The following is a 27,816-nucleotide window of genomic DNA, read 5'->3' on the forward strand; positions in this document are numbered from 1 at the left end:
GCCTTGGAAACTGTTACTAACCTGAAAAACTTTGCAATAATGGCACAGAGAGCCCGGGGAAGCGTAATACTTTATTAAAGGTTCTTCCATTGTGAGAGCCCCCATATTTTGGGGAAATTTTTTTTAGTGATTTAATCTCTTTAGAAATATGTAGACTAATCTCCAGTGAAGCAGATGCTGCTATTTCATCACGGTTCATGGAGACCCCTTCATACATATGTAGGGACGGTCCCATGCAGGGCAAGGAAAAGAGAGAATTGTTCTTAACAGGTTACCAAAAATTCTTCTACTTGCCAACAAACCACCTTTTGCCTTAACCTTTCGTTTATAAAGGTAATAAATTTGAAAGTTGTTTTAGATGCACAGATACCTCTGTTCCCTACTCTGGGTCTGGTTTTGTTCTTTAATGAACAGGACTGTTTACCTCCTTAATTCATCACACCTGTCACTGAGAATCAAAGAATTTTCTTCAGGCCTATTCAGGAGCATCTCTACACAAGAAAAGTGTGAAGATTTGAGTTTGGGATATTTTAGACAGGGAAACGGATAAGGGATACAACAGTTGAACCATAGGAAGGAAATATTTTACTGTATCTGCAGTGTTTTTCTCAGATGTGCACTTTGGAAAAAAAATCCGCTTTAACACTACTTTTATTTAATCTTTTCCCAAATTACACATGGATATTAGTTCTGTTTTATATGCTTGCCACCCATGAGTAGTTATGTATGCCATGCTAAACAGATTTTTGTATTGTATCTTGATGGACTGTTGATGGGGGTTAAATTGTGGAAGCTGCATGTTGATGAATGGTTTTACTGCTGAATGTCCAAACTGAAGCAAATCACATTATTTGTATATTTTTAAAACACCATTTTCTAAGAGGCGGCTCATTTTAATGAATGAAACCTTGGTATGACTGATACTATAAGTAAATTAGATTAGAGTTAAATTTACTAATATTTTCAACAAGTCAGCGAGTGAGTGAAATTGTTTGTGAGCTCGGTTTATTTAAAAAAAAATGTCACCAGAATATCTTTTAATCTCTATAGATTTTTTTGGCCAGGGAACACATGCAGGGGCAGGGAGAGGGGTTAGGTATGGAAATAATTGAACTTGGCTTATAAACAGTTTTAAATTTTGCACCAGCGTGCCTTCCTTTTCTTATTGGAGGTGTTTGGAGCCTCATAGTTTTTTAATTGTCTGGGTTCTGCTGATTTTTTCCTCTCCCTCAGGCACACTGAAAAATGGCAGGTTTTAAGGAATTAAATAATACTAAATTCTAGTTGGATCTCCTAAATATAATTTAGGTCAAAAGAAAATGAAACCCCTTGTGTTTCTAATGCTGCAATCAGATTTTGATGTCCAGTAAAATGCTAATGTCTTTTTCAGCTGTGGGCATACGTTGTTTAACTTTGTTCGGATACAGTTTTAAGCAGAATGGCCTAGAATATTTTTGGCAGTCATAATTGAGTATGGAGGCTGGGTGGGGAAGGGCTAAGTGCTGCCCTTCAGCCACTTGTAGCAGTTCATAAATGAATATGCACTTGAGCTGTGCATTTGCTGCAGCTTTAGAGCAATAAGATGTGGCTCCCCTGAGCTTTACCTAGCCTGCTGCCTCAGCTTTATTTATATACTGTGGTCATGGACAGGTGAAAAGGTGTTCAACATCCACTGCCTTCCAAACCCCCTACAACTGAATCGAAAAGGGTGCTCAGTTTTCTATACTACACATTTTTTGTGTGTAAATAAATGTTTACAGTTTTATATTAAAGATTGAATAAGAGTTAGATCTGAGTGTATATTTTTTACTTTTTATAGATTTTAAAACTATAATTCTTTAAATATATATATATATATATATATATAATATGTGCGTGCGTGCTTGTGTGTGTCGGGGGTGGTTATGATAAATTTTACACTTGTTTAAATGAACAGTTCAAATTTGATGCTAACCTTTTTTGTCATTGAAATGTATAAAGAGCCCATTAATCCATTTATTTTCTTTAACTACAATTACTGTGGCACACCAAAAAGAAATATTTCACTTCTGTTACGTCATTATAAAAAATAAATATTTTGCTAGTGTATTAAACAAATAGTCGTGTTTTCTGAAGCATCACCTGCCTGAACTACATATAGTTTAGCTTTGCTGTGGAGACTGATTTTAAAAATTCTGGTTCCTTTTATCTGGCAGAAAACAAACTTAACTCTCTCCCTTTTCTTGAACTAACCCTAATATTGAAAGACAGAACTAAAATGTGTTTGAAAGTCAAGACCGCTGTTGTTGTTTAGTATTTCTTTTTTTAATTTTTAATTTTTATTCAAAGTTATAACAAAACATATTTTCCCAAAACATATCCTTACCCCCCCATTTTTCCTCCCTCCCCCCCACAGACCCCATCCCCCCACCCCACCCCCCGACTTCCCTCAGTTCCAGTCTTTGGTTTCTCCAATAATGCTATTTTCTGCATGTTACAGAGTTGTATAGATCCTCAAACTGTTTAGCTAATTATTATCAGTAAAAAAAATTGTGAATGTTTATTCAAAACCTGCCAAGGAGTCCAGTTCGCTTTGTTGCGTCTTCAAATACTTTGTGAAAGGTTCCCATTCATCCTTCAAGTCAGTTATCCTTGTCCCGTAGCTTATATGTCAATTTTGTCAGTTCTGCATAGTCCATCAACTTTTCTTGCCATGATTCTTTAGTTGGAAACAAGCTATTTTTCACCATTTTGAATTGTTGGCCTTTTTGCCACTTGTAGGCATTCAGCATACAATGTTAGGTTTTGTTAATCACAGAGGAAATGAAAATGTTCAACAGATTTGTATATTGGAAAACATCCAAAATGATATATCTATATCTGTCTATATGAATATGTATGTGTATGTATATGTGTATATGTATATAGGCTTCACTTACCTTAACAGGAAACTGCAAAACAGGCATTTTCTTAACGTCATTTTTCACTAGGGAGACATGCAAGTTACATTCTAGAAAAGATTATTTTAAAAAATTAACACACTGGAAAGAAGGTGGTGTGTTGCTCTAAGCTCTTTAAGGGCCATTTCATTCCTTTTGAAGAGGCAAACTCCGGGGTTCTACAGAGTTAACCTGTATGGTGTATATTTGTTTACATTCTTGCTTCTTGTTTTATTTATGTAGGCATTTGTGTAATGCCTTTCAGGGCTATATAGCCCTTTCAAGGCAGTTCACATCATAAAATAATGGGGAAAAGTAATTTCACAAACAGCAATAAGCACACTTCCCACAGGAGGGAGTGCCATAACAATTGGGCCACCTCTTTTTATTTACTTGACCACCTTAAAGTAAAATGTTTGTACCTGCCAGCCTGATAGACCATGCTAGTGGTCCCTCACCCTGGGTCTTCAAGGTCAGGAAAATTCATATGGGTCTCCCTGGTCCCAAGCCATTTAGAGCTTTAAAGGTAATAACAATAGCAGTACAGAATCACAATTAAATATTCCAAGCAACTGGACAGATGCATTTTTAACCAGCTGAAGCTTTCAGACAGTCTTCAAAAGCAGCCCCACATAGTATGTGTTATCAGTAATCTAGTCTACCTGTAACTAGAGCATCACATTGTGGCAATACATGCTTTCTCGAGATGGCGGTGCAACAGGTGAATCATCCAGAATTGATAAAAGGCGCTCCTAGTCACTGATGCCGTTTGCACCTTCATTGATAGTACCAAGTCTGGGAGAACCCCAATTATTAAGTACAATAATCCCTCATTTTATGCATAGGCTCAGTTTCAAGTGTTCCATGTATACGTGAAAAATTGCATATACTCTCAAACCCTTGGAGCCACTCTATGGCTAATAGGTGAGGGGGAGAGAGAGAGAAATCCAAGTACTCACACAAAAGCATGGTAGGCAGCTTAAAAACTCTTTTGTGCCAGGTCTGCTTGGGGTTACATGGTGCAAAAAGAAACTTTAACCTTTCAACCTTGCTTGTGACTTGACTTGTGCAGTTTCAACCAGGCCACCTTCAACTGCATATTGTTGAAATTGCATAATTCAAATGCACATAAAACGAGGAATTACTATACAGGAGGCATAGTTCCTAACTATGCTGTTGCTATTGTGTATAGGTTAGAGTAAAATCCCATGTACAATTGTGTGTTGTTCTTTTGCATAAAATGTTCTTCTACTCCTTTCCAAGAAAACTTAACTTTGCAGGTCCATACTGGTTCGCATGACAAATGCAGAGACCACAGAATGATAGCAGCCAGCGCTTTGCATGGTAAGTAACTTTTTATCTGTTTCCCCTTTCAAACTGAAGAATCATGTTTTGCATCAGAACAAAAATAAAGTATTTCTGACTTCTATCAGTCCATCCAAGCTGAATCAGCGGTTTTCACAGTTCTAGTGCAGATCTTTTGCAGAAATCAATTGTGCCTTTAGCTTGAGAGTCTATTTTAATCTTTTTTTGTGGTTACAGAATATTCATATTCTAGTCTGAACCCTTAATTGATGCAGTATCACTCAGGGGGGGGGGGCGGGAATAGACTGTTCCGTTTAAGATACTTACTTGTGTGCTTTGTAGTCACTCTACAAAGACATGTGCAATTATTAGATAAGGGGTTGCTAACCTCCTTTGGCTTGAGGGCCACTTTCACCCTTGGTTAACTCGCCTGGGTCTGTATGCCAGTGATGGATGCCATCACCTGCATGTACACACACAGAATGGACCCAGCCACACACAGCTCCCACTCCTCAGCTGATCTGTGCAGACCAGCAGAGGAGGCATGGTTATTCCCCCCTCCATGCTCATCAAATGATTGATCTGACTGACTGGGGAAGTGACAATTCCCATTCCCATCAGGGTGCTGGGCTGGATGGAGAAGTTTAAACAGGGTCTACACCCCCCCCACCACTTTTTGCTGCTGCTAAATCAGAGGGATTTTGGGGTTGTGTCAGGGTCTTGGGATTGGGGTTACACTTCCTTGGTTTGAGATACTTTGTACATGGATAATCCAGCACAGGACGGAGGAATCTTTTTCGTTCGTAGGGCATTTCCCCTTCCTTCCTGGGCAACCAGGGGCTGTATGCAACTGGTGGGTAGGGCCAGAGACCAAAGTGAGTGGAGCAACAGATGTACCTCTAAGCTGTATCGCTGCCGTTCAGAAGTCAGGTGTTTCTCTACATCTGCACATCCATCTCTCCATCTAGCCAACCAAGAGACGGATACATTCCGAACAGGCAAAGCCACTTTGGGGTGGGGTGGAATAGGGCTGGCAAAGAGCATGGTCTGAGCAGAGAGTCTTTAAGGATCATATAGGGAGCCTGGATTTTGACCCAGAGGCATGAGGTTTCCCATCGCTGCTCTACTGTATCAATAACTTAGGGTCTTGCTAAATGATTTGCCAAACTTTGTTCAGCCATCAGCTATATATTAAATTAGGAGGACAGTAGAGATGCAACTTTTAGCTGTGTGTTTCTCTTATGGTTTTAAACACTGCAGTACAAGATGCTAAAAAGAGCTGCTTTTTCTGGTGGTGGAAGAGCGGTGCAACATACTGGCCACAAACTGACAGAGCTGGCCAGAATTTTGAGAAAGGTTGGGCTGCGATGCCTTAAGGACCGTCATCGCACTATGAAGTTGTGGATTAGCAACTTGTCCTTTGGCATTCAGAAGAGACTTTATAGCCCCATTTGCCATGGATCTACTTGCTAAAAAGCACATGTGCAGGTTTCTCTAGAGTTCATGGCTGTAGGGTTGGCTGCAGGCTGTTGTACAGAGAGCTTGACTCTAGTCTGTTCTGCCATCTTAAATTATTGATCTATGAAAAATGGAATAATCCTCATAGGTGTCATGACTTTTAGAATTATTTTGGAATGTGTTTCAATAGAGGTTAAAAAAAAAATCTAAAGTAGATTTAAAACTCAGGAGGATACTGGGTCAGTTTTTCACACACACATTTTTGAATTCCTTTTGTATTTCCTAGGGAGAAAGCATTATAAATGCCTTGGAAAATCTTACATTAGTTGCCACAGATTTTTGATAGTATTCTGATATCAGACCTTCACCCTAGATGGCCTAGATGGTTCAGGGATGAGCAAGGAAGACATAAGTTCTTGTTTCACTTCCATCCCTCAGTGCATAGGGCTTGCAGAAAAATACTGTAGTCACCTGCGCACCTTGCTGAGCTGCATTATTGAATCCTGTGGGATTTCTAAGCAAATGTAATTTGAATACATCTGCAAATTCCATTTTTTATCAGCTCCTTTAGTGGGAAAAAATGAAACTGAGCAGGAGGATTTTAATATGAAAATATATTTCAAATAAGTCTTGTGTTCTTCACTTGTCTCCAGTTAAACTACACAGTGGGTGACATCCGGTATTAGTCATACTTAGAGCAGACTTACTTAAACAATAGGTTTACTCTGATTTTGATATTGCCTCCTATTTCTATGAGATATCTAAAGTTGTCACATTGCTATAAGCTTCAATAAGTGCTTTAAGAAAGTACATTAGACATTTCAAAAAAGGAAGATTTGTATTCAAGTATAATCTTCAATACAGTTTTTTTTTTTACTGTTGCAGATTTGCTATTTGAAAATCTATCTCTGCATCATCAATACCATCTGATGATTTGTTTTTATATTTCCTTCCTCCGCACATGCATGAGAGCACACAAACAAAGACCACTCTTGAAAAAGCCTTTTCAAATAAGAATTGCGATTTGCATTCCCTGGATTTTGTTTTAACGCTTGACTTGTGCTTGGCACTCATTTTGCCAATCTGTGTGCAGTATTTTCTTACTGTGATAATCTATCAAGGCATTCATAATACCTGAAAAATGCATTGTGAACAGCTTGCTTATGACTATTGATGTGTGGCCCGGGACAGCTGGTGGAAGTGAGGGGAAAATCTTGGCTGCTGGAGCAGATATAGAAAATGAGTTACTTGGAAGGACTGAGACTGGTTTGGGGTAGTGCAGAGAATAGCAAGAGTTGCACAAGTTTTATTTTGGAGGTCAAGGCATTTATGCCAATGTGCAGCTCTTGGAGCCCAGAATCCAGATAGGAATGTTTATTTTGGGGGAGCAGCAGCAAGGTGGACTCATTTAACCATGTATGCTGCTGTACTGATAGGTCAATGTCTTTAACTATCCAGAATGTTTATGCATTGGACAGTGGAGTCTCTGTGTGTAAGACACAGAATGGGAGAGTGAGATAGAAAGGAAATGATTCCCCCCCCCCCCACAGTGTGATAGGAGGCAGGGAGGAACAGCAGGAGGGCACAGCCTGGGATGGCAGGAAAAGGGTAGAGACCTTGTTGGCTGCTTGGACATATGAAAAAGTAAGTTATAGATGGCAGAGAAATGGAGATGTATGAACAGTCCTTTATCTTCAGGGATCGACAGTAGTGATGCCCTCTATCCCTGGCCAACTCAATCACACCATTAAGTTCCAGCATGTTCAATGGGAGTTATCCCAAATTTTCAAAAAGAACCACACATTATTTCCCAGGTAATTGCATCCAGCCCTTTTTGAAGTCATGGGTGGTGACATTTGCACTATGACTCAGCCACCAAGATGACATGGTCAAGCCCAGCACTGCAGGAATCACAACAGAAGTGTGTTGATACTGAAAATATATCCGTTAAACCTTTGGATCATTCATTGTCCTTTTTTGCTGACGCAGTGAAAATCTTAATGAAGCGTATAAGGGCATCACTGGAGAAGTGCAGGTGCATTAAGAGTCTCCTCCCCTTCTACACTAGTGGTGTCCTCCTGAATAAGAAGACCACAGCAGCCATACTCCACTGGCATCAAGCACAGCATCTGAACCTGTGCAGTGTTCTGCAATAAAAGGAGGGCTGTAAGGGCAGTATATGAATAGTTGAAGCATTCTAATCAGTCTCCACTAAATTTGAGGTGAGGATCTAGAAGAGCCACTTGATGTGGATGTGGCGTTAGCCATGGTTGAAGTGTCCCTGCTTGAGATAATGTCTGCTGCTATTCTACATCCAGTTGTATCTAAAACTCAGAAAACAACAGAACAGTATCTTCTCCAGCAGAAGAGTTTGGATTTGATATCCCGCTTTATCACTACCCAAAGGAGTCTCAAAGCGGCTAACATTCTCTTTTCCCTTCCTCCCCCACAACAAACACTTTGTGAGGTGAGTGGGGCTGAGAGACTTCAGAAAAGTGTGACTAGCCCAAGGTCACCCAGCAGCTGCATGTGGAAGAGCAGGGACACGAACCCGGTTCCCCAGATTACGAGTCTACGGCTCTTAACCACTACACCACACTGGCTCCAGCACCTTGTTCTGGAAAACAATTTCCTTCAGAAGCAGCCGCAAACCACCACTGCCACAACTATGAAGGCCACTTCCTTTTCTTCTGGCGATAATAAAGTAATGTTACACCACTTCTTCACATCAAGGTGGCACCTACAGCTGCGGCCACGCTAGATGCTGACAAAGTAGGCAGCACAGCAAGCATGGCTGGCAAGTGTCCTCCTTTGTATGAGAGCCTAACTTAAATGACAATGGCAAATACCTTATCAACAGCAAGTACTGCAAAGTGATTGTGTGGTTGGGGAGAGATGGAGGATGTTCAAAGGTTTCTACTACATTCCATGCAGTATCATCTGTCTGCACTACAGGGGACTGCTGCAAAATAAGAGAAGCAGAACACATCAACAGCATCTACACATTCTTCCAGGTTCCCCTCCCCAGAGCAATCTCCATGTCCATTGAGCAGGTAGGAGATGTGCAGTTGAGTTTGCATCAAGGTATTAACAATGGCTTACAAAGCCCTAAATAGCTTGGGACCCAAATACCTGCAGGAGTGCCTCTTCCATTACCAGCTAACTTGCTCCTTAAAATCAGGTGGCAGCAATTCTTCTTGTAGTCCCCACTTGGATTTTGGGGAGGGTGGTTGTATATAGAAAGGCCTCCTTGGTAGGACTCAAACTTTGGAACGATCCTCCTACAAATGTATGTCATTATTATTGACCTAAAGATGTCAACTGAATACATTTCTATTTTTCCATAGTTTTGTAGATTGACAGTGGGACATTTAATCCTCAGCAAGAATATTTGAATTGGTGTTTTAATGAGTTGCTGCTATTTCTTTTTAGTATTACGATTTTTTGTTTGATGTACATTGTCCTGAATTCCTTTGGAGGAAGGATGGTTTATAAATATTTTAAATAAACAGAAGAACTGCTAGGAAGCAAACCTGACAACCCAATCACCCTACATGGTGGAAACAACATGCTTCACAAGGTACAGTCCTGGGTGACGTTTGAGGAGTAGTTGAGGAAGGCCATACAGGAGAATGGGTACCTGCTTGTGCAACTACAAAACAGACATGTCGAGGCTGTGGAAGGTATTGATTCCTGATCACCTGGACCCACATTTCCACAACACCTCTGGCAACTAGGTGTGGAGAGATGGTCCTCTGGAAATAAAATCGAGAGAGCATGTGACGGCCACCTGTTCTGCAAGAAAAAGGGTAAGAAGAAGCTTCCTCTTGAGTAGCAGCACTTTGCTTGCCTTTCTCCCAGGCGTACAAAGCTGTTTCTTATCATACTGATCTTGGGCTATAGGTTCCAGGAAGCTTACAGCTTTCAGCTTTTTCCTCCCTCAAGTAAAGAGATGTGCCACATTTCACATCCAATGCAATTCTACTGCCTTTACATTTGAGCCTCAGGGCAGATCAGGCTTCACAAGTTAACCCTATGTTCCTCAAATAAACAGACAGGAAAGATGCCCGTTTCTGGATAATTCACAACAACTCATAAAACAAGATCCATGTAAGCCGTCCAGGACAGCAAAGTTCAAAGGAGCACAAGCACCTTTTGGGTGAAACTGTCAACATCAAGTTTAATAAGTGCATTGAGGCTCTAGCCAATGAAGCGCTGATTGAAGTATCCCATGTGCAGTAGAAGGCCATATCCCCAATCTGGCTGGTTGGGACCACTGCTCACCACCTTCCTCCTCCTGTCTAGCCTGGAAATCCACTCCTGCTGCTTCTGCCACCACCCAAATTAGGATGCAGGAGGAGCAGAGCAATGATAAGGAAGATGGCCCAAAGTAGCAGTGAGCAAACCTGCTGATCCACTGTTTCCTCCACAAAGCAGGCAGCACCAACAGGGCTTCTGTTGATTGTAGGTCCCAAGATTGTTAATATTGATGGAGGGGCTTTTTTAAGCACTCTGGTTCCAAGCCAATTAGGACTTGATACACTGATGCTAACACTTTGAAGGGAACCCAGTAGTTCACTGGTGGGCAGTGCAGGCACGCTGGCTAGGGCAAATAGGAGTTGGAGTCCAAGAACATTTGGAGGGCCACAGGATTCTCAGTTGTGGGGCATTTATGATGGTGACTGCCTAATGCTGCTCAGAGCAGTAGTTGGGGCCCTGTTGCTTCTGCCTGTCATTGTCACCAGAAGGTCCTGCCCAAGGCCCCATAAGATGTGAAATGGGCCCAGCAGCCAATGCTGCCTTTCAGACAAAGTGATCAGGAAGGGGAAAGAAATAGGCCCATGATGGCCTGGACCAGGAAATAAGTTTTCTTGACTTTTTAAGAAAAACCTTGCATACCTAAAAACCTTGCATATACAGGCACAGCAAGTGTAATTGGAAAAGGAAGACCTAACCAACTTTGGGATGTGAGTCAATCCGAGATGACTGTCCAGAGGGCAAATTGGATTAAACTGTGTAAATGCACCTGTGCTCACAAGATGTCACTCATTCTCATCTGTTCGCAAGTCACTCATAGGAAGGAAGCAGTGTGACTATATCTGCTTAATCAAATGTGTATATGCTGTGTTTTTGCTTTACTCCAAAAGCACACGGTTTCTAATTTTCATTGCTTTAGCTACCAAGAAAACAAAAGTTGGTCATTGAAGTGGTCATCTGCTGTTCACATTGGTTCAGTATTTCACTAGTGAGCAAGTAAATGTCCAAAAAGAAATCTTTGGTCTCAAAACTGAATGACATTTAAAAGAAAAGAAAAGAAAAAATCACTAATTCTTATCATACCATGGCTGAAGTGGTACATATAGTGCTTATTGTAAAAGGCTAGGTATTCAGCCATTGTGAAGTGCCCACATCTTAACAATAGACTATTGAAAAGGTAAATGAAGCTCAGACTGTTTCAATAGTACCACTGTTGACGGGATCCAGTCAAAACCATCCAGCAAGCAGTGAGTTAACTAACCAGCCCTTTGGAAGAGGAAATGGAGGGTTGTGCTGTCTGATTATATTGACAGCCACTGTGGGCATATATTAAGGAGCAGAAAAGTCATAGCTTCAAAGTCTGTGTAGCTCTGTAGCTGTCTCGCTTTTGTCTCGCAGCTTCAAGATCCAGCATGCTGCATCAGATAGCCTTGTTAGCCACTGTTACTGTCCTGGGAGTCTTGGAACAAGGTAAGGAACACATGCCACTACTATTAGAGACAAGTTTAATATCTATTTTTAGGCAATATAAGCCAAATAAGATCTCTCAAGTTAAATAGGAAATATGTACCATATGTAGCTGTTGGGAGAAAAAGATGAATTTTAAAGTCTAAAAAGATAATTGACTTGCAACTCTTGCCTTATATTTTAGAGCAGCAGGGAATGGAAACTGGATTGTAAAGCCATACTTGCAATGTTGATAATGGTGTAAACAACTTTTTAAAACATTTGTTCATTAGAATGCCAACAATTGCCTGAAGAAACAAAATGGTAAGAAGGGTCAAGATTAACTGAACTAAATCAAAGGGATAATTTGCTAGGGAATTTAGGCTTCTCTCATGGGAAACCTTGAGTAGTAACAAGATGATTTAAATCTCTGTCTCCAGGAGTTAGAGCAAAATACTGCATAAAGTGAGGTACATGGAATGTAAAGTGTCCCTATTGCATCCTAGCAATTTCATATGCAACGGCAGATTAATACATAAAAAGGCACTCAAATCAACTTTATTCTTTTTGCATAATGAGCAGGGGAAAGAATAATGATCAAGACCATTCAAATCTGGCAACAATATAAAGAGACTTTAATGTGGACTTGATAGATAGCAGCCTATTCCCAACCCCCCCCCCCCAAAAAAAAAATCCAGCCCTTTAGTTGTGGTATAAACTGACAGTGAGATTTGTTTTTAATTCCTAAATAGACAGCTTGACCAATTAAATATGTCAGCTAGAGTGGTGTGTTTATTGTGTGCTGATGTATAATATCTGAAAGTCTGTTCTGGTGATATGCTGGGAACTGTCTTACCCTTTTTTTAAAAAAAGTGTTCATACAAGTGGGGTCTTCATATGAGGGGATAACATGCAGAGCAAACTTTCATGAGTTTATGATTCCCCTTACAACAAAAGTAAAACTGTAGGTTGTAGCCCCCCCCCCCCGAAAGAGGAGACTGTAATCTCACAGGAGCTGATGAGCCCCACATCATGGCAGTTCATGTGAGGAAACTGCCTGTTTTTTGTTATTTTTTATTTTAGTTGTCCTAGCATATTTTTAGGAACCAGGTTTGAGTATTAAAAATAGAATTGTAGAAAATAATCGACTTGATGGAAACCTGATGGCAAATCAACAGTGTGTGTCATTTAAGACTGATCCTAATTGTAGTAAGTAAGATATTTTGGCACCTCATGCAAACCACAAAGTGGTGCCCCACTTCCCAGCTAGGAAAGAAGGGGTGACTGAGTATGTACATCAGCAAGAAGCAACATAGGGATCAGCTGCCCCTGTGGATCCTGCCACTTGAGGTGGTTGCCTCACCTTGCCTCAGGGGTGGGCCAGCCCCAACTAACAGAATTTGTGGAGGCCCTGCCATTCCTTGTTCCAGTCAAATCAGGCATGTCTCCCCTGTGCTACTCTGGTTTTCCACCCCCCCCCCCAAACAGTCAAGTCAGTACCTCACTGGGCTGCTCCTGGGTTTCTTCCCTCAAGATTTTTTTTCCTTTTGTGGTACTTCTGCAAACTTTGGGGTTCCTCTGCATTTGCTGATACCTCCAATTTATGTATGGCTATGACTGCTTTGGCATCTTAAGGAACTGTAAAGGTAAAGGTAAAGGTACCCCTGCCCGAACGGGCCAGTCTTGACAGACTCTGGGGTTTGTGCGCCCATCTCACATCTATTGGCCGGGGGCCAGCGCTGTCCGAAGACACTTCCGGGTCACGTGGCCAGCGTGACAACGCTGCTCTGGCGAGCCAGAGCCGCACACGGAACGCCGTTTACCTTCCCGCTGGTAAGCGGTACCTATTTATCTACTTGCCCCCGGGGGTGCTTTCGAACTGCTAGGTGGGCAGGCGCTGGGACCGAGCAGCGGGAGCGCACCCCGCCGCGGGGATTCGAACCGCCGACCTTTCGATCGGCAAGCCCTAGGCGCTGAGGCTTTAGCCCACAGCGCCACCCGCGTCCCATTAAGGAACTGTACACATGCCTAAAAGGTAAAGGGACCCCTGACTGTTAGGTCCAGTCGCGAACGACTCTGGGGTTGCGGTGCTCATCTCCCTTTTTTGGCCGAGGAAGCCCGAGTACAACTTCCGGGCCATGTGGCCAGCTTGACTAAGCTGCTTCTGGCAAACCAGAGCAGCTCACGGAAACGCTGTTTACCTTCCTGTCAGAGAGGTACCTACTTATCTACTTGCACTTTGACGTGCTTTCGAACTGCTAGGTGGGCAGGAGCTGGGGCCGAGCAACAGGAACTCACCCCATTGCAGGGATTTGAACCACCGACCTTCTGATCGGCATACTCTAGGCTCTGTGGTTTAGACCACAGTGCTCCCTCTCCACAAAAACAAAAATAATTAAGTGCTTGTGCAGGAAGCCAGAGCGATCTTATCTTTACCTTGGAAAGGCAGTACCCAGGCTAATATGAGTCATATTTTCTATCTTTTGGCTTTCCCGTTAAAGCCTGACATCCTTAGTCAATTAATAAATCTCTCCCTTTCTTTTCTGGAATAAGTCAGTGGGGGTGGAGGCAGAGAAACATGAAAGTCAGCTGAGGAATGCAGGTCTTATAGAGTGCTTTCTGCAGCAACTAAAGTATTCCTTAAAGGCACTCACAATTAATAAATATTGGTTTATTCAATTCCTGAAACAGTTAGGCTAGTTTCCTGGTAAGGTAATGGGCCATTAAGGTGACAAAGGAAGTCAGAGTTAGAAAGACAAAGGCCAGAGCTGAGAGTTGAATTATGTGAGCTAGAAGCTAGATGCTGGCAGGTGGCAGGTGGCGCACCTGGGAGACAGAGCCATGCCTGATTTCTGTTGGAATCCAAGGCTGTGGCTTTGAGGGAAGCAAGATCCTCTAGGGGTGATAATGTTGTGAACCCCTCCATCGCAGGCTCAGGTTGTATATATGTGTAAATAAGCCTTCTATCATAAAGACACCACAGTCTCCAGAGTCCCTCATTTCAAAGGAAACACAAAGGTAAGCACCTTTAACCCCTAGAATTTCACACCGCTTAGAGATTAGGGCGGCATGCAGCGATATGAATGAGACATGCAAGGTATTTGGGAAAATAAGAGAGCTGAGAGATTGAGGAGTCAAATTAGGAAAGGGGAGCGAGAGTAGGCACAAAGTGAAGAAGTCATTTGTAAAGAATGTCTAGAGCATGCAGTAAGATAAAAAGGCTGGAGCAGGCGCATGAATAAAAGTCACACTAAAAGCCTGAGGAGATGATGATGGAAGAGATGAAAGTGGAGCTAAGCATTACCAAGAGATGTTTTGGAGAGGAAGACTGAATCTGAATATAAGAGAGGCAGAGTGCTGGAGTAAAAAAAGGACATAAAATTAATATAATCTAGGAGAAATGGATTCAGTGCCCGCCCCGCTGTCAAGATGTTGTGCTGCAAGGGCACAGTTCCTAAGCACTTAAAAGAAAGCAGACAGCACTGAGATGGAGGTCATGGAGAAGGGAGCAAAATCATTGGGGGATAAGAGGCAGTTGTGATGTCGAGAAATGCCTCTCAGAAAGTAAAGCAGGGTACAACAGGAAGCAACTAGCTAAGAAACAAACCAAGTTTTCACTCAGATCTCCCACAACATGTTTTTAATAAGTGAGCAAACCTTTAATATTTTACTTCATGCAGCGCATGATTCTGTGATTAGATGGAGCAGAATCATAACAAGGGCGGAAGTTAGTTTTCCCTGGGGGTCGGCAACCTCTGCCAGGCTCTTCAGACCACCATTGCTACCTGGGCTGAATTCTTTATTGCTTTCTCCTTGTCACCTTGATGTTGGCATCTTTAATTTAGAGAGCTAAAACCATATATTAGGAACCCTTAGATTGATACACAGAGTGTTATCTGTTTGTAGTGCTTGGGCTTCATCTTTGATCAGGTGCAGAGTGAAAATCCTTCATGGTCTCCATGTGTTAGGGATGAAGGCTTTCTCTTCCCATATCTATGAAATGCTTCCTCCTGGGAGACTTGACTGTCTGCCCTTTTTATGAAGTCTTTTTGAGAGCAGGGAAATACATTTCCCGCCCCTCTCAAAATATTTCAGTAATTTTGGGAAGTGTTTTGTCTTAAAAGTAGCACAAGTTTGTAAGGTTTTAGAGTCAACATATTTTAACTGATTGTTTTTGTTTGCTGGGGTCACTACTTTTTCTTTTGGTATGAGGAATTTTCTTTTATGAATAGTTTTGTTTAACAGAGGGGCTTGGTGGTTGTTTCTGAGATATAATCTTATGTATTAACTTTTGTCTTTGTGATTCTCTGCGTTTTTGTAAGCTGCTTAGAGGTTCTGGTGCAGACCATACACATACCCAGTTAAATATTCAAATAAAAAAAAGAAGACCTTCCAATTCAGAGTGGGGCTTGTGTGTGTGTGTGTGTGTGTGTGTGTGTGTGTGTGTGTCCGTGTCCGTGTCCGTCCATGTCCCCTTTCCCTGGCCAGGGTTGAGCTCTCGCATCTTTTTCCAAAAGGTACATAAGTACCTGGTACATAAGTACCAGGGTGTATAGCAATTGCTGTTAAATTTTCACTAATAGATACACCCAGCCCTTTAGCCACCTAGTTCTCCAGTCATTATATCTTGACTGCCCTCCATGGTTGTCACTTGACAGTGCAATGCGGACTGAGCAATCCCAGAGACCATACAATTCTGTGTCTATGTTGGTAGAGAAATGGAAAATGCAGGGAGTGGGTGGTCAGGGGATGGAATGGGTATATTGGGAGAGCATGGCTGGTTGTCACTTCACAGTGCAGGACTCAGGTCTTGATTTTATTGGCCTTCTTGTGTTAAGATAAGCCACAATGCTAGGCTAAGGGCAGCTGGGAGCAAATCTGTGCAGTTGTGTTTCTAAGAAGCGATGGCCTCATTGGCTTGATTCTCTGCTTAATTCAATGGTCTTGAGGGGCTGCTGAATTATAATTTCACTCCTTACTAGAAACCAGGCATCCTCAACCTCAGCCCTCCAGATGCTTTTGCCCTACAACATCATGATCCGTTGCTAGCAGGACTAGTGGTCAGGGATGATGGGAATTGTAGTCTCAAAACATCTGGAGGGCTGAGGTTGAGGAAGCCTGCTAGAGACTGTCATTCAATAACTGATCTGATGACGGTGCCAGTTCCATTAATGAAGATAAAAAGGGAGAGGGAGATGTTATACAGTCAACCATTTTTCTTAATAATCAAGTTTATATCTCAGTTTTTCACCTCTTGATTAGGGTAGATGGAGTGGAATCAAAATGTTAATTTAAATGTCATTTTTCTAGCTTTCACTGCTGGGAAAGAAAATGTACAGGCTGCTTCAATTAAATGTTTACAAATGTGAAAATGGTTTGGGTATTAGGGATTAAAAAAACAGAGTTTTGTGGTCCCTTGAAGTCTAACAGATTAATTGTGGCACAAGCTTGGGATGGAGAAGCTGTGGCCCAAGATGTTCTTGGACTCCAGCTCCCATCATCTTCACTTGGCATGGCCAGTGGTCTGGAATGATGGGCGTTGTAGTTCAGCAACATCTGGAGGGCCGCAAGTTCCCAATCCCTGGGACAACCCTTTTCTAGCCTAGAATCCACTTTGTCAGGTACATGAAGCATGATCTTCAGTTGGCAGGCTATCTTTTTGCATTTCACTGCCATTGAACTCCAACCTTTACCTGTTTCCCCCTTTTACAACTGCATGCATCTGAAGAAGTGGACCTCCTTGTTCAATGGAAATTTTACTTGTTTCTTTTCCTAGTTTTTGGTGGCACTGGTTAGCCTGTTTTTGAGCCTTGAGTCTGTTTTTGTTTTATAGTTCTGATTTTGTGGTTTTACTATTGATAATGAGGTTGTTGATATTTTACTGCTATCTTAATTGTGTCTTGTAATTAAACTTTATTTTTTAATGCAATCCCGCTTTGCCATCACTTGTGATTAAAAAGTGATATACAAGTACATTAAAGAAAGGAATCTTTTTTTAGGTGCCACAAGGTGTCTGTCCTCTTGTTTGTTTGCTGCCACAGACTCTAATGGCTCCTCCTCTGAGTTATGGGTCTTCATGCAGGATCTATACCCATTTCTGTTTTAGGACCTTTACACTTATTCCCTTGATATCAAGTGTTTCAAAGCAACCCGAAGCAAAACTGTGAACCCAAAATGAAGTATGCACACCAATCAACAACATAAATCTGCTCAGATTGCACAGTTTAAGCCTCTTGCTGAGAATTGTGGGGTTTTGGCTGCACGGTTTTATAATTTTTCAGGCACCTTTATTGCTGTTGAGAGGAAGGCAGGACCAGGATAATGAGACTAAAGGTTAGTTTGCAAATGGATGATTCTGTAATGGATGAGACTTGCGTTTATTACTCTTGCAAGTGAAATGTGAATGGTGCTTGCTAGTGCAGATAAGCAAACTATGGGCATACTACTCATCATCCACTGTGCAGCTAGCTGCTATTGGTTGTTATTTAGTGTAATAAACATAATTTAAAAAACAATAGAGAACCCATTGTACTTCATTGGGTGAAATAACTGGCTTCTTTTTCCTCCTTATTTTACTTCCCATCCAGCCTATTTTGCCATGCAGGTGATCTACGTTCGGCGGAAGTGCAAAGTCTCTCCTCCTGTGACTTCAGGTCCACCAGAATTTGAAAGGATCTTCAGAGCTCAGTAAGTTAACCTGCTTCCTCCTTCCCTTCCTTTCCCTTCCGTGCCATCCCTCTCTATAATTTAATTTTATCTCAGCTTCCCACCCCTGGAGATGTGAATCTAGATTATTCCAAGTAGACATATCTCCCAATGGCATACTTCCAGTCTCGTGGTGACATTAGTTACCATACAGTCATCTACTTAGTTCCTAAACCATACTTAGAACCAACTTCTATTGGCATCAGCAGCTGTAATTCTGCGTACACGTTTTATGTGATCAGGGTGTTAACCAACCACATATTTCCTCCGCCCCCATTTCAGTCTCTCCAACGGCCTGCATAGGCTGGCAATGCATCATCTCCAAACGTTGCGTCTGAAAAATTCTTAGAAGAGAGTTGCAGCAACAGGAGATGCTGTGGTCTTGTTTGGGGGTTTCCCACAGGCATGTGGTTGGCCAATGTGAGAACAGGCAAAGACATTTTGATGAAACCTTTGACCAGTTTAAGAGACACTGACATGCTTGTTGGCACAGATGAGGTGCAACCGCATACACTTTGTTCTTCAGATTCTTCATATACTACTTCTTGCTGTAGCTGTGTAACAACTGTGTATTATACTCACTGGCTTCATGTCTGTGTGATGTGACTACAAGATCACTGAGTTTGAACACCAAACCTTCCATACATTGCAACATTTGTGGAACAAATAGTCTTGAGTTTTCGGCAGTTCAGTGAATGTTTGGCATTGAAGTGATTTCGTGGCCCTTGTGATTTTGTCCCTTGGGTAGCATTTTGGCCAGCATGCAGCTGAATTCTGATGGCAGGGAAGAGCAAGCTGTGACTGGGAGGCACTGCTTAGCAAAGAATTCCTACCCACTCATCTTCACAGCTCACTTGACCACCTACTCTGGTTTCTAACTGACACTTTCAAAGGAGATGCTAAAAATTGCTTTTAGAATTCCGCAAAGACATCGTGACAGTCTGTATTCAATGTATGAAGAAAGGGATTATTATTATTTTGCATTTTCTCTCTCTCTTCTCCTCACTCCCACCCCATAGCTTTTTATTTGGGAGATGCTCCAACTGCAGGAGTAGAGCTTTTAAATTTGGCAGAAATGTGAACACCTTGTCGTGGGTTCCAGTTAACACATTCATTTTAAAGGTAGTAAAGCTTGCCATAGACTAACAGTGATGGTCATATACCCTTGTGTCCACATGGGAAGTCACAAAATATATGTTGGGTGGGGGGAAACAGGTAAGTTCTATCAAATAAGCTGATGCTGTTTTTACACTGAAATTATAACTGCTTAAGAGCAATCTGTACTTCCCACTGACAGCCCCATATCTTCAAAGTTCAAGGTAGGAGGGAACAATTTGCTTTGAACAATGGACAGGGAGAAATGGAAGGCTTCGCCTTTCCCTTATTGGATGTTTCCCTTTCCCTCCAAACCCTCCCTCCGGGTTCCAGACCCATTTTTGTGAAGTAAACATGTACCTGGAACACAGTTGTGGGAAAAACCTGCTACCCGCAATTTTCAGAGGAAAAGCAAAGTCGCTTTCACCTCTCCCATGCAAATTTTCTCTCCAGTGGGAGTTTTATGAGAGCAAAGAGGACCATGGGTCTTTTATTGTACACAGCTGCAGTATAATATGTAATTTGCCTCTCAGCTGAATGTGGCCGCCTGCAGACTTTACCATTCTAAAAATAAGCATCAGTCCACCCGCATCTGTTCATAAACAGACACACATGTGTGTCATTTAAAATTAAATGGGTTCTACTGTGTCCAGCTGTATCCTATTCAGACTTTAAATGATTGATGTGTGTACTGGTAATCACCAGATTGCACTACTGTAACATTACATCAGCCTGTCTTTCTGAAGACTGAATTGAAACTTCAGTCAGTTCAAAGTGTGCTAGTATGTCTCTCTGATGGATACAGTGCAGAGGAAGCAGATACTCCCTGGGCCAAGATACGTTCATTGGCACAATATCTTTTTTCTGGGCAATTTCAAACCTGAAATGACCTAAACTCTAGAATACATTGGGGAAACAAGTGCCCATTCCCACATGCCAACCTTATCCAAGATCTGGCTGACTGAAATAAGGAGCAGGGCCTGCAGGGCCTTGTGAGTGGTTGCACCTATACTCTGAAATTTCTGCTCTGTAATGTACCTTAAGAGCACTGTTTGGAGATGGCGGCTAATCAGATTTTGTTTTATTGTCCTGCTGTTTTGAATGGTTTCTAATGGATTTTAATAGCTATTTCATTTTATTATATGTTCTATTTTACATATTTTTTGTTGGGACTGTCTCATATTTCTGCAGTGACTTGTCCCATGGGGTCCGTTGAGCCACAGTGTGAGATTTAAAACGATTAAATAAACCTTGTGTTGTTCTCCCACCTCAGTCCCCTTATTCTTTATTCAGCTCTCCAATGGCAAATATGTCCACCTCTGTTAAAACTGCCGTTCCGTGATACCACTGCTTAGCTCTCTTCCCTCTTGGCTTCCTATCTGCTCTTACATCCAGCGTGACCTCTTCATCCTTTCTCTTGAAAACCTTCAAGCAGTCCTTGCCCCCGCCTCTTTTCTTTCATCCCATCACGCTAACCTTTCAGAGTTCCTTGAGAGTGGCAAGCATACAGGCAGAAGTGATCCAGTCAACACAGCATATGTAAGACTTTCAAAAAGACTCCCCCATTCAGCTTAGCAGTCACAGAACAATAAGCAAGTTCCTCTTTTGGATCAGTAACTGGTTGCAGAACAGAGAGCAGAGAGAGTATGCATCAGTACACACTTCTGGGAATGGAGGAAGTACCCCCCCCCCAGGCATTGGGGTCTATGCTTTTTCTTGGCTGCTCTGAAGTTCTCCGTTCACAACCTCCACTCTTCTTACCTCTGAAGCTCTTGTCTCAAATGACTCTACCCTTTCCCCCTTGCTGCCCTGTGTGTGCTTCAAACTGCCTCTTAGAACACTTGTAGGGTCCCAGCTGTTCCTTCAAATTTCACCTCTCCTTTTCCATGAATGCTTTGGCACAACCTCCTTTGACCAAACTGCACCTAAGCCTAAGTATGTGCATCACTGTATAGAGTTGCCTATGTGTCCCTTGTGATCTGTCTCCTTTGCTACCACCACCCAGTTCCTCCCTTGTCTCCCGTTTGTTGAATTTTTGAATGCGAGCCCACTGATGTTTTTTTTCTTAATCGTAACACAAGGTGCATTGATGGCAGTATATAGGCATAGTGAATTACATAGCACAAAATTTTCCCTGTATTTTCAGTATCTCTCAGCAATAGAAGCAACTTCTTTGTTCCTTTTTAACGAAAATCTTACATTCTCTGCATTCAACATGAGTTCCTTGCTGCCGTTCCTCACCCGCCAAGTACCAGAGTAGTATGGCCACAATCAGATAGTACCTTGCATTTGCCTCATGAAATGTCAAGGAAGCATTAAGATATTCCAAATGAATTGGTACCAACTTTCACCTTCTTGCTAGAGGTCAGGGGGGAAAGGTTCTATTCCAGCCTACTCTCTGAGATCCTCATCTCAGGGAAGAGTTTTCTTTGCAGGGACATTCAGTCATGTAAAATGTCTTAAAGTGGTATAGCCCAGACACGGGTCCATTCTCTGCAGTGTGAACTAGACCATAGTGTTGTGGGTGGAGATAAGGATAGTGAGCTCAGTGTGGGGTGCTTCATGATAAATCCAGTCATTAAAAAAGCTGCTTAGGTGGGATATTATCCAGGGTCTAAGCCTCTGTGATCGTTGTGTGTCATCTCCTCATCCCCAAACCAGATTAATTTTCTTCTTTGTTTTGTTTAGAGCAAATTGCACCGAATACTTCCCAATATTTCTTTCACTCTTGTGGGTGGCTGGAGTCTTTTCCCATCAAGGTAAAAAAGCAAACCTTAATTCATAAAACTCTTAATGTGAAAAGCATAAAACGTTTTTGTCAGCTAAGCTGCTGCCGCTGCACTACTTACGCAGCTGCAAAATGATGTTTGTTGCTACATAAAGGGAGGCACTCAGCTGTCGTGTCATGTCAGTGCAAGAGTTCTGCTTGTGCAATGGGACTTCCCTCCACCCCTCTTCCCTGTCTGGTGTGGGAGTAGGAGAGAGGGAGAACTTTTTCTGGGCAAGTAGAAAACATTGTGCTGCTGGAACTGTTGGATTTCACCCTATGCTACCATTATTGCATATTTTGAGCAAAGGGTTCAAGTCTTCTGCTCTTTAAATGAGGTAGCTTCATGCTTCAGGTTTGAAGTGGGCAACTTATTTTGCTTCTGAAGATCACATGTGATGGGTGGCCACTCAGGGGCCTCATTCCACTGGGCTGATGTTGGCCGTTGCCTGCACATAGATGTTTTATGTCTCTTATGTGCAGACACATGCACTCACTCACTCACACATGCACACTCTGTCGCTTGCACACATTCATGGTTAACATGATTGCTGCAAGTGTCTTTCACTGCAAAGTGTGACTAATATAAACTGTAAGTCGTGACCCAATCAGAGATACAGGCACACAGGGGGTTTAAGATGTCAGTATCCTGTCTATACTTGACTTGCTTGCTGCAGTGGTGAACCTACAGCAGTTGTTTCTGCCACATGTAATGTGTGAAGCCACTCTAACATGCTTTTACCCTCAGTTTTGCTTGCAAGTTTGTGAAAGGGTGAAAACAAATGCTCATTTGAGCCACTTCTTGAAAATGTTTTGTGTAGCATGTGACATAATGGCCCAATCCACATAGCAAGTCCTTTACTCCCCAAATTCCCTTTGGTTGTGGTAGCATGGTAATTCCAGAGCCTAGGGGGGGTGGAATCTTTAAAGTTCCAGGAAAGTCACTGCTGTCAGGGGGAGGGCTAAGTAAAATCCTTCTCCTCTGACCTCTAGCTGGGAGGTGCTATGACCTTCCAAGTTGGTGTTGATTGATTTGGAAGACCTCAAAGGCTTTTTTTAATGCTTTAGTCACAGCAAAAACAAGAATCCTGAGGCAACTTAAACACTGACAAATTTAATGTGGCACAATAGCACAGGATGCCTTCAAGTAGTGATGGTGTGGTAAATAGTTGTTTTCACTATTAAGGCAAGGCTAATGCAGGGGCTGTTGTGACCTCAGACTAAAGGCCTCCTGCTTTGCTTTGGTTCCCTTCTCCAAATAACTGATGGATGTGGACTTCTGCAGAACTTTGTGTGCTTGGATGTATCTTGTGAGTTGCTGTAGCATAGTGCTTAAGAGCAGGAACTGTAAGTGTAAGCTTTCGATGGGTTTTTTGTTTGAAAATAGGGTCAATCTTCCTGAGTCTCTCCATAATAACTACTTTGATTGTCTCCTCCTATAGTTTTGGCTGCATGCTGTGGGGTTCTTTATCTGATTGCTCGCTACCAGTACTTTAGTGGATATGCACGATGTGCTCAAGGAAGGTGAGTTGTTCTAAGCACAATGCTCTGTGTTTTTCAGTGTGCCAGTCAGCTTCTCTCTCAAATAGGCAAGTGCCTGTCTGCCGCCTCTGGATATTAGCTGGCATCTGCAGTCTTGATGGCAGCCTAACCTTGTATCCCTTCAGGCTACTGATGGGGGGCGGGCATACAAAGTCGAGGGCTCTTTTATACCAAACACATTCCTTACTTATAGAAAACTAAGTATCGGGGGGAATTACCGTTTTCCTGGCATCTGGATTTCTATGTGTAGGCATGTGTTGTATTTTCTTGATGCAGAGGTGCATTTAAACCTGTGAGCTCCAACTGCAGCCTGAAATGATACACCCCACAAAGACTGACCACTTTACTGAGAGCAATACCTTGCTCCAGCAACCACAGGTGGCTCACATTCTTGATCTCCTTTTTACAAAACCTCTTTGGAAAACCCCACAATCCTGCTGTTCCTCAGGTGTATCATTGCATGTACTAGCAGCCCTGCTTAAGGATGCCCCATGTCAGGAGATAATTGCCCTGCAATCATTATAGAGGGCTGGGGGCTTGGACTTGACTGATGACTTTCTTAGGAAAGAGAACAGGATGGGGGTCACTGGACGAGGAGCTTCATAAGTCCTGTAAGTAACTGTATGGTTACATCCCATACAGGGCCTGTTCCAACAGGTTCCCAGTTCCAACAGGATCCTGTGTTATATGGAAGAAGAAGAAGAAGAAGAGTTTGGATTTGATATCCCGCCTTTCACTCCCTTTAAGGAGTCTCAAAGCGGCTAACATTCTCCTTTCCCTTCCTCCCCCACAACAAACACTCTATTTGTTGAAATTCTGTTTGGTGTTGTCATCAGAAATGTCCAAATAAAAATTAGAATAAGATTTAAAACCAGATTTAACAAATGGTACACATGAGGTTGTGAGAGCTAAAACTTTTCTATACTTTCAAACTAATTGCAGTTGTCTCAAAGTCTATTTATCATATTACTATGGAAATAATCACCCAAGAGAAGCTTTTAATAAGTGTCCCAACTGACCACCCGATCCTAATAGTAACTAGCATCTTGTGTTCTTGTTCCTCCCCACAGACTCGCCCCCTTGTACCTCAGTGCTGGAGTTCTTTGCATTCTTATTGGCTTGTCTGTGACAGGGCTCCTTGTCTATTTTGTGCCACTCCCACGTTTTCTATTCCCGAAGTGAGCTTCTGAGTCAGCGTCTACTGCCCTTCTGCTGGTAAATTATCCTGCTTATGACACCATAGGTTTCAACTTTCCAACATTCATTTCATTTCTTAAAATTAAAATGATTGTACATCTTTCTTCCTTTTTTAAAAAAGCAATTTTGTGATGGTACATTTTCTTAGCTGTGTTGTGGTTACAACAGCTTTTACATTAAAAGTGACATTGGGTCAACTTCAACTGGTAGGAGAGAGTGAGCAAGAGATTTAGAGTAACAATTATTTGTATGTGCCAGCAAGTTTTGGGAGTCATCAGTGAGCTCTGAGATGGCCAGCCCAGTTTGCTTCTCAGAAACTCTGCTCCAACATGATGGTTTCTAAACAGTATCTGTCATAACCAAGCTGTCAACTCATAGTGAATTCCTGTCTGAAGCAAGAACTTACTATCTCTGGTAAGGGTGAGGGCTAACCTGTGGTCTTTCGGATGTTGTTGAATTTCAGTTTGTTTTGGAGCTTTTCTCCCCCCCCCCCTTAAGGTTTTCTATCAACCTTTTCCTTTGCTTGAACCTTTGCTTACATGTGGCTGCCTTATACAATACATTTAACTCAGTAATGTCTTCTGTGTGGCTGCAACTCTCCAATATCGCAGGACCTTCCTCCATGCAAAATGGCTGTACTTTGTGCTCCAGTTGGAAACCACAATGCTGCTTTTATTTATGCCTCAGTGGTGAGCTTCAGTGCCTGTGGGAAGGCAGCCTTTGATTTGGTCACAACTATTTTGCACCCTTTTGCTTGCATTTGTGCACAGAGCTATCCATCAAAGGGAACCTACTACCATTGTGAGTTCACTAATGGATCGCACGGAGAATACCTGTGATAAAGGAGGAGAACATGCAAGTTTGACGACGTTAAGGGCCAGTGTGTTAAATAGGTTACTGTGTAGAGGAAGTATCCGTAGGTTTTGGTTTAAATAGAAATCCTCCCCTTTGCAAAATCTGTCTTAGCTGTGTCTGTACAGAAAGCATGTCATACTTTCCTAATTAATGAAAGAGCCAGTAAAATAAAACATGCTACTTTAAGTTGAATTAAAATTTTACAGTGCACATTTTAATATATATATTTTATATAGATATACTTAAAAATCAAATGTATCCAATAATAAAAAATACAGCACATTAAAGTAGTATAACGCATTCCAGTGTATAGCTAGAGACATTGGGGTTCTTTTTTTGTTTTAAATTACTCTAATCCCTACCATTTGAGGACTGGCCTACATGGTTTATTTTTCTCCAAAATTCACACCAACCAGTAAATAACAGATATGGATTTAAAAGGATGGACTTTAGCACTCATTCTCAAGGCATGAAGACACTGGAGACTTCGACAGGAACTCTTATTGTATGAAGGGCACATGTACAACCCTGGCAGGCACAGTGTGGTTTTTCATTTCCCTGCCATTCTGTTCCCTCCATACATCCCTTCCCTCCCACCCCAGACCAGTTACCCCTCATATTTAATCCTCAGCTTTAGTCTGCAGCAACTGCTTTTACTTACACACATGGGGCCGGAGGTGCAGTCTGCTTTGCTCCCAAGATGGGTCAGTGCTTCGCTTGACAGTTGAGCTGCCCTCGCAGTTAGCCTTCATAGTCCTTAAACCCGTATTTCTAAATGCACCCTTTAGCGATACATTCAGGAATCAACACCCAAGGGGCCAGGGGTAGGGGTGGGGAGGAAGAGGAAGAGGCATGGGAATAGTGTGTGGTCCTTGCTCAAAGGAAGGGGGGAGAACAAATCTTTTACACGGAAAGTTAGTCTCCAAGGTCCTCTTTTTGTAGCTGCAGAAGCAGCTGGATCCAAGATAGGCCAGCACTAGTGCTTCATTTTTTAAATACAGTCCAGCACCTGTGCATGAAAAATGCTTCTCTTCTCCCGGTAAATGTGATCCAGAAACCCTTAAGGCCCTGCCAAGTTTCACCACCAACATTTTCTTCCTGTTCTGGGAGCAGCAGGTGCCCTTCAGCAGGCACCTTTGACTAGGCTGCTCCTATTCTGCTGTGTCTGCAGTTTCATAGACAAGAGGAAGAAGAGGGGAAGAGCTGACAGCCATGTTGTGCATTATCCCTGTGTCTTGAAGTTCAATCAGCTTTCTTCAGGAATATCTGGAAGTACATGGGATTAGCAAAACAACAGAAAAAGGTCAGAGCTTGGCAAATCTGTTTTTCTCCTCTAGAATATTGCCCTATTAATTAATGCCAAGTGCAAGTGAAAAGAGTTTTGTCTTTTCTGGACAACCGTACCTGAAGCAAATCACAGCATGAAATCTCTGTCGGAAATGGGGAGGGATTTCACAGTTGAGACATAATATCACAGCTGCAGGCAGATGCAACTGCTGTCTAGAGGATCTGGCTAAAGGTAAAGGGACTCCTGACCATTAGGTCCAGTCATGACCGACTCTGGGGTTCCGGCGCTCATCTCGCTTTACTGGTTGAGGGAGCCGGCGTACAGCTTGTGGGTCATGTGGCCAGCATGACTAAGCCGCTTCTGGCGAACCAGCGCACGGAAACGCCACTTAACCTTCCCGCTGGAGTGGTACCTATTTATCTACTTGCACTTTGAGGTGCTTTTGAACTGCTAGGTGGGCAGGAGCAGGGAGCGAGCAACGGGAGCTCACCCTGTCATGGGGATTCAAACTGCCGACCTTCTGATCAGCAAGTCCTAGGCTCTGTGGTTTAACCCACAGCGCCACCCGCGTCCCTAGAGGATCTGACTACCAAGCTTCTATTTCACCAACTCAGTTTGCATCACCTCACAAGCCCCATGCAACAACCAAATAAGCAAACTACTCCTGTTCACCTGAGCACCAAAGTGTGTTTTATCTTCTAAGCAACATACATTCTCCTTTCTGGCTTTGGGAGGTAGGTCTCTTGAGTTGTGGGGGGTGGGGGACAGCTCCTGTGAAGGTGGTTGTCAGGAAGCTAAGCCTGTCTCTGTGGAGGACTGTGGTCAATTACTGTGGTTGCTTACCGAATGCATGCCTGGGGAAAGACCCAGAGAATCCCCGGCAGGTTGCATTGCCAACTGGCATCTGTGCTCAGCCCCTGGCAGTTACAAGCCACAATTTTAAAATTCCCCACTGTGCCCCAGATAGAATTGTCTGGGGCATT

At 42.5% G+C, this 27,816-nt stretch overlaps 2 protein-coding genes across 2 annotated transcripts in view; one reads left to right on the plus strand and one right to left on the minus strand.

Annotated features, from left to right (window-relative positions):
* Positions 1–4,106: 4,106 nt before the first annotated feature.
* Positions 4,107–24,793, plus strand: LTC4S (leukotriene C4 synthase). The gene is made up of 6 exons (XM_082211846.1): positions 4,107–4,262; positions 11,337–11,408; positions 17,972–18,071; positions 21,873–21,943; positions 23,394–23,475; positions 24,564–24,793. Exons 1-6 carry the CDS (start codon positions 4,127–4,129, stop codon positions 24,673–24,675), a joined length of 573 nt encoding a protein of 190 aa, XP_082067972.1. The 5' UTR covers positions 4,107–4,126; the 3' UTR covers positions 24,676–24,793.
* Positions 24,794–25,732: 939 nt separating this feature from the next.
* MGAT4B (alpha-1,3-mannosyl-glycoprotein 4-beta-N-acetylglucosaminyltransferase B) overlaps positions 25,733–27,816 on the minus strand; it is a 78,586-nt gene continuing 76,502 nt past the window's right edge. Inside the window, exon 15 of the mRNA XM_082211792.1 lies at positions 25,733–26,811. Coding sequence (XP_082067918.1) covers positions 26,788–26,811 — 24 coding nt within the window. The 3' untranslated portion in view covers positions 25,733–26,787. The remainder of the gene's footprint in view (positions 26,812–27,816) is intronic.

Source organism: Podarcis vaucheri (genome assembly GCF_965113315.1).
Source record: "Podarcis vaucheri genome assembly, chromosome: 2".
In the NCBI taxonomy this organism is placed as follows: Eukaryota; Metazoa; Chordata; class Lepidosauria; order Squamata; family Lacertidae; genus Podarcis; species Podarcis vaucheri.

Bases quoted from the DNA above. Each gene is read 5' to 3' on its own strand.
- LTC4S (XM_082211846.1), top strand. From the start codon at position 4,127: ATGTACAATTGTGTGTTGTTCTTTTGCATAAAATGTTCTTCTACTCCT. The intron at 21,944-23,393 runs GTAAAAAAGCAA...CTCCTCCTATAG, and splicing joins TGGAGTCTTTTCCCATCAAG to TTTTGGCTGCATGCTGTGGG. The intron at 23,476-24,563 runs GTGAGTTGTTCT...TCCTCCCCACAG, and splicing joins GCACGATGTGCTCAAGGAAG to ACTCGCCCCCTTGTACCTCA.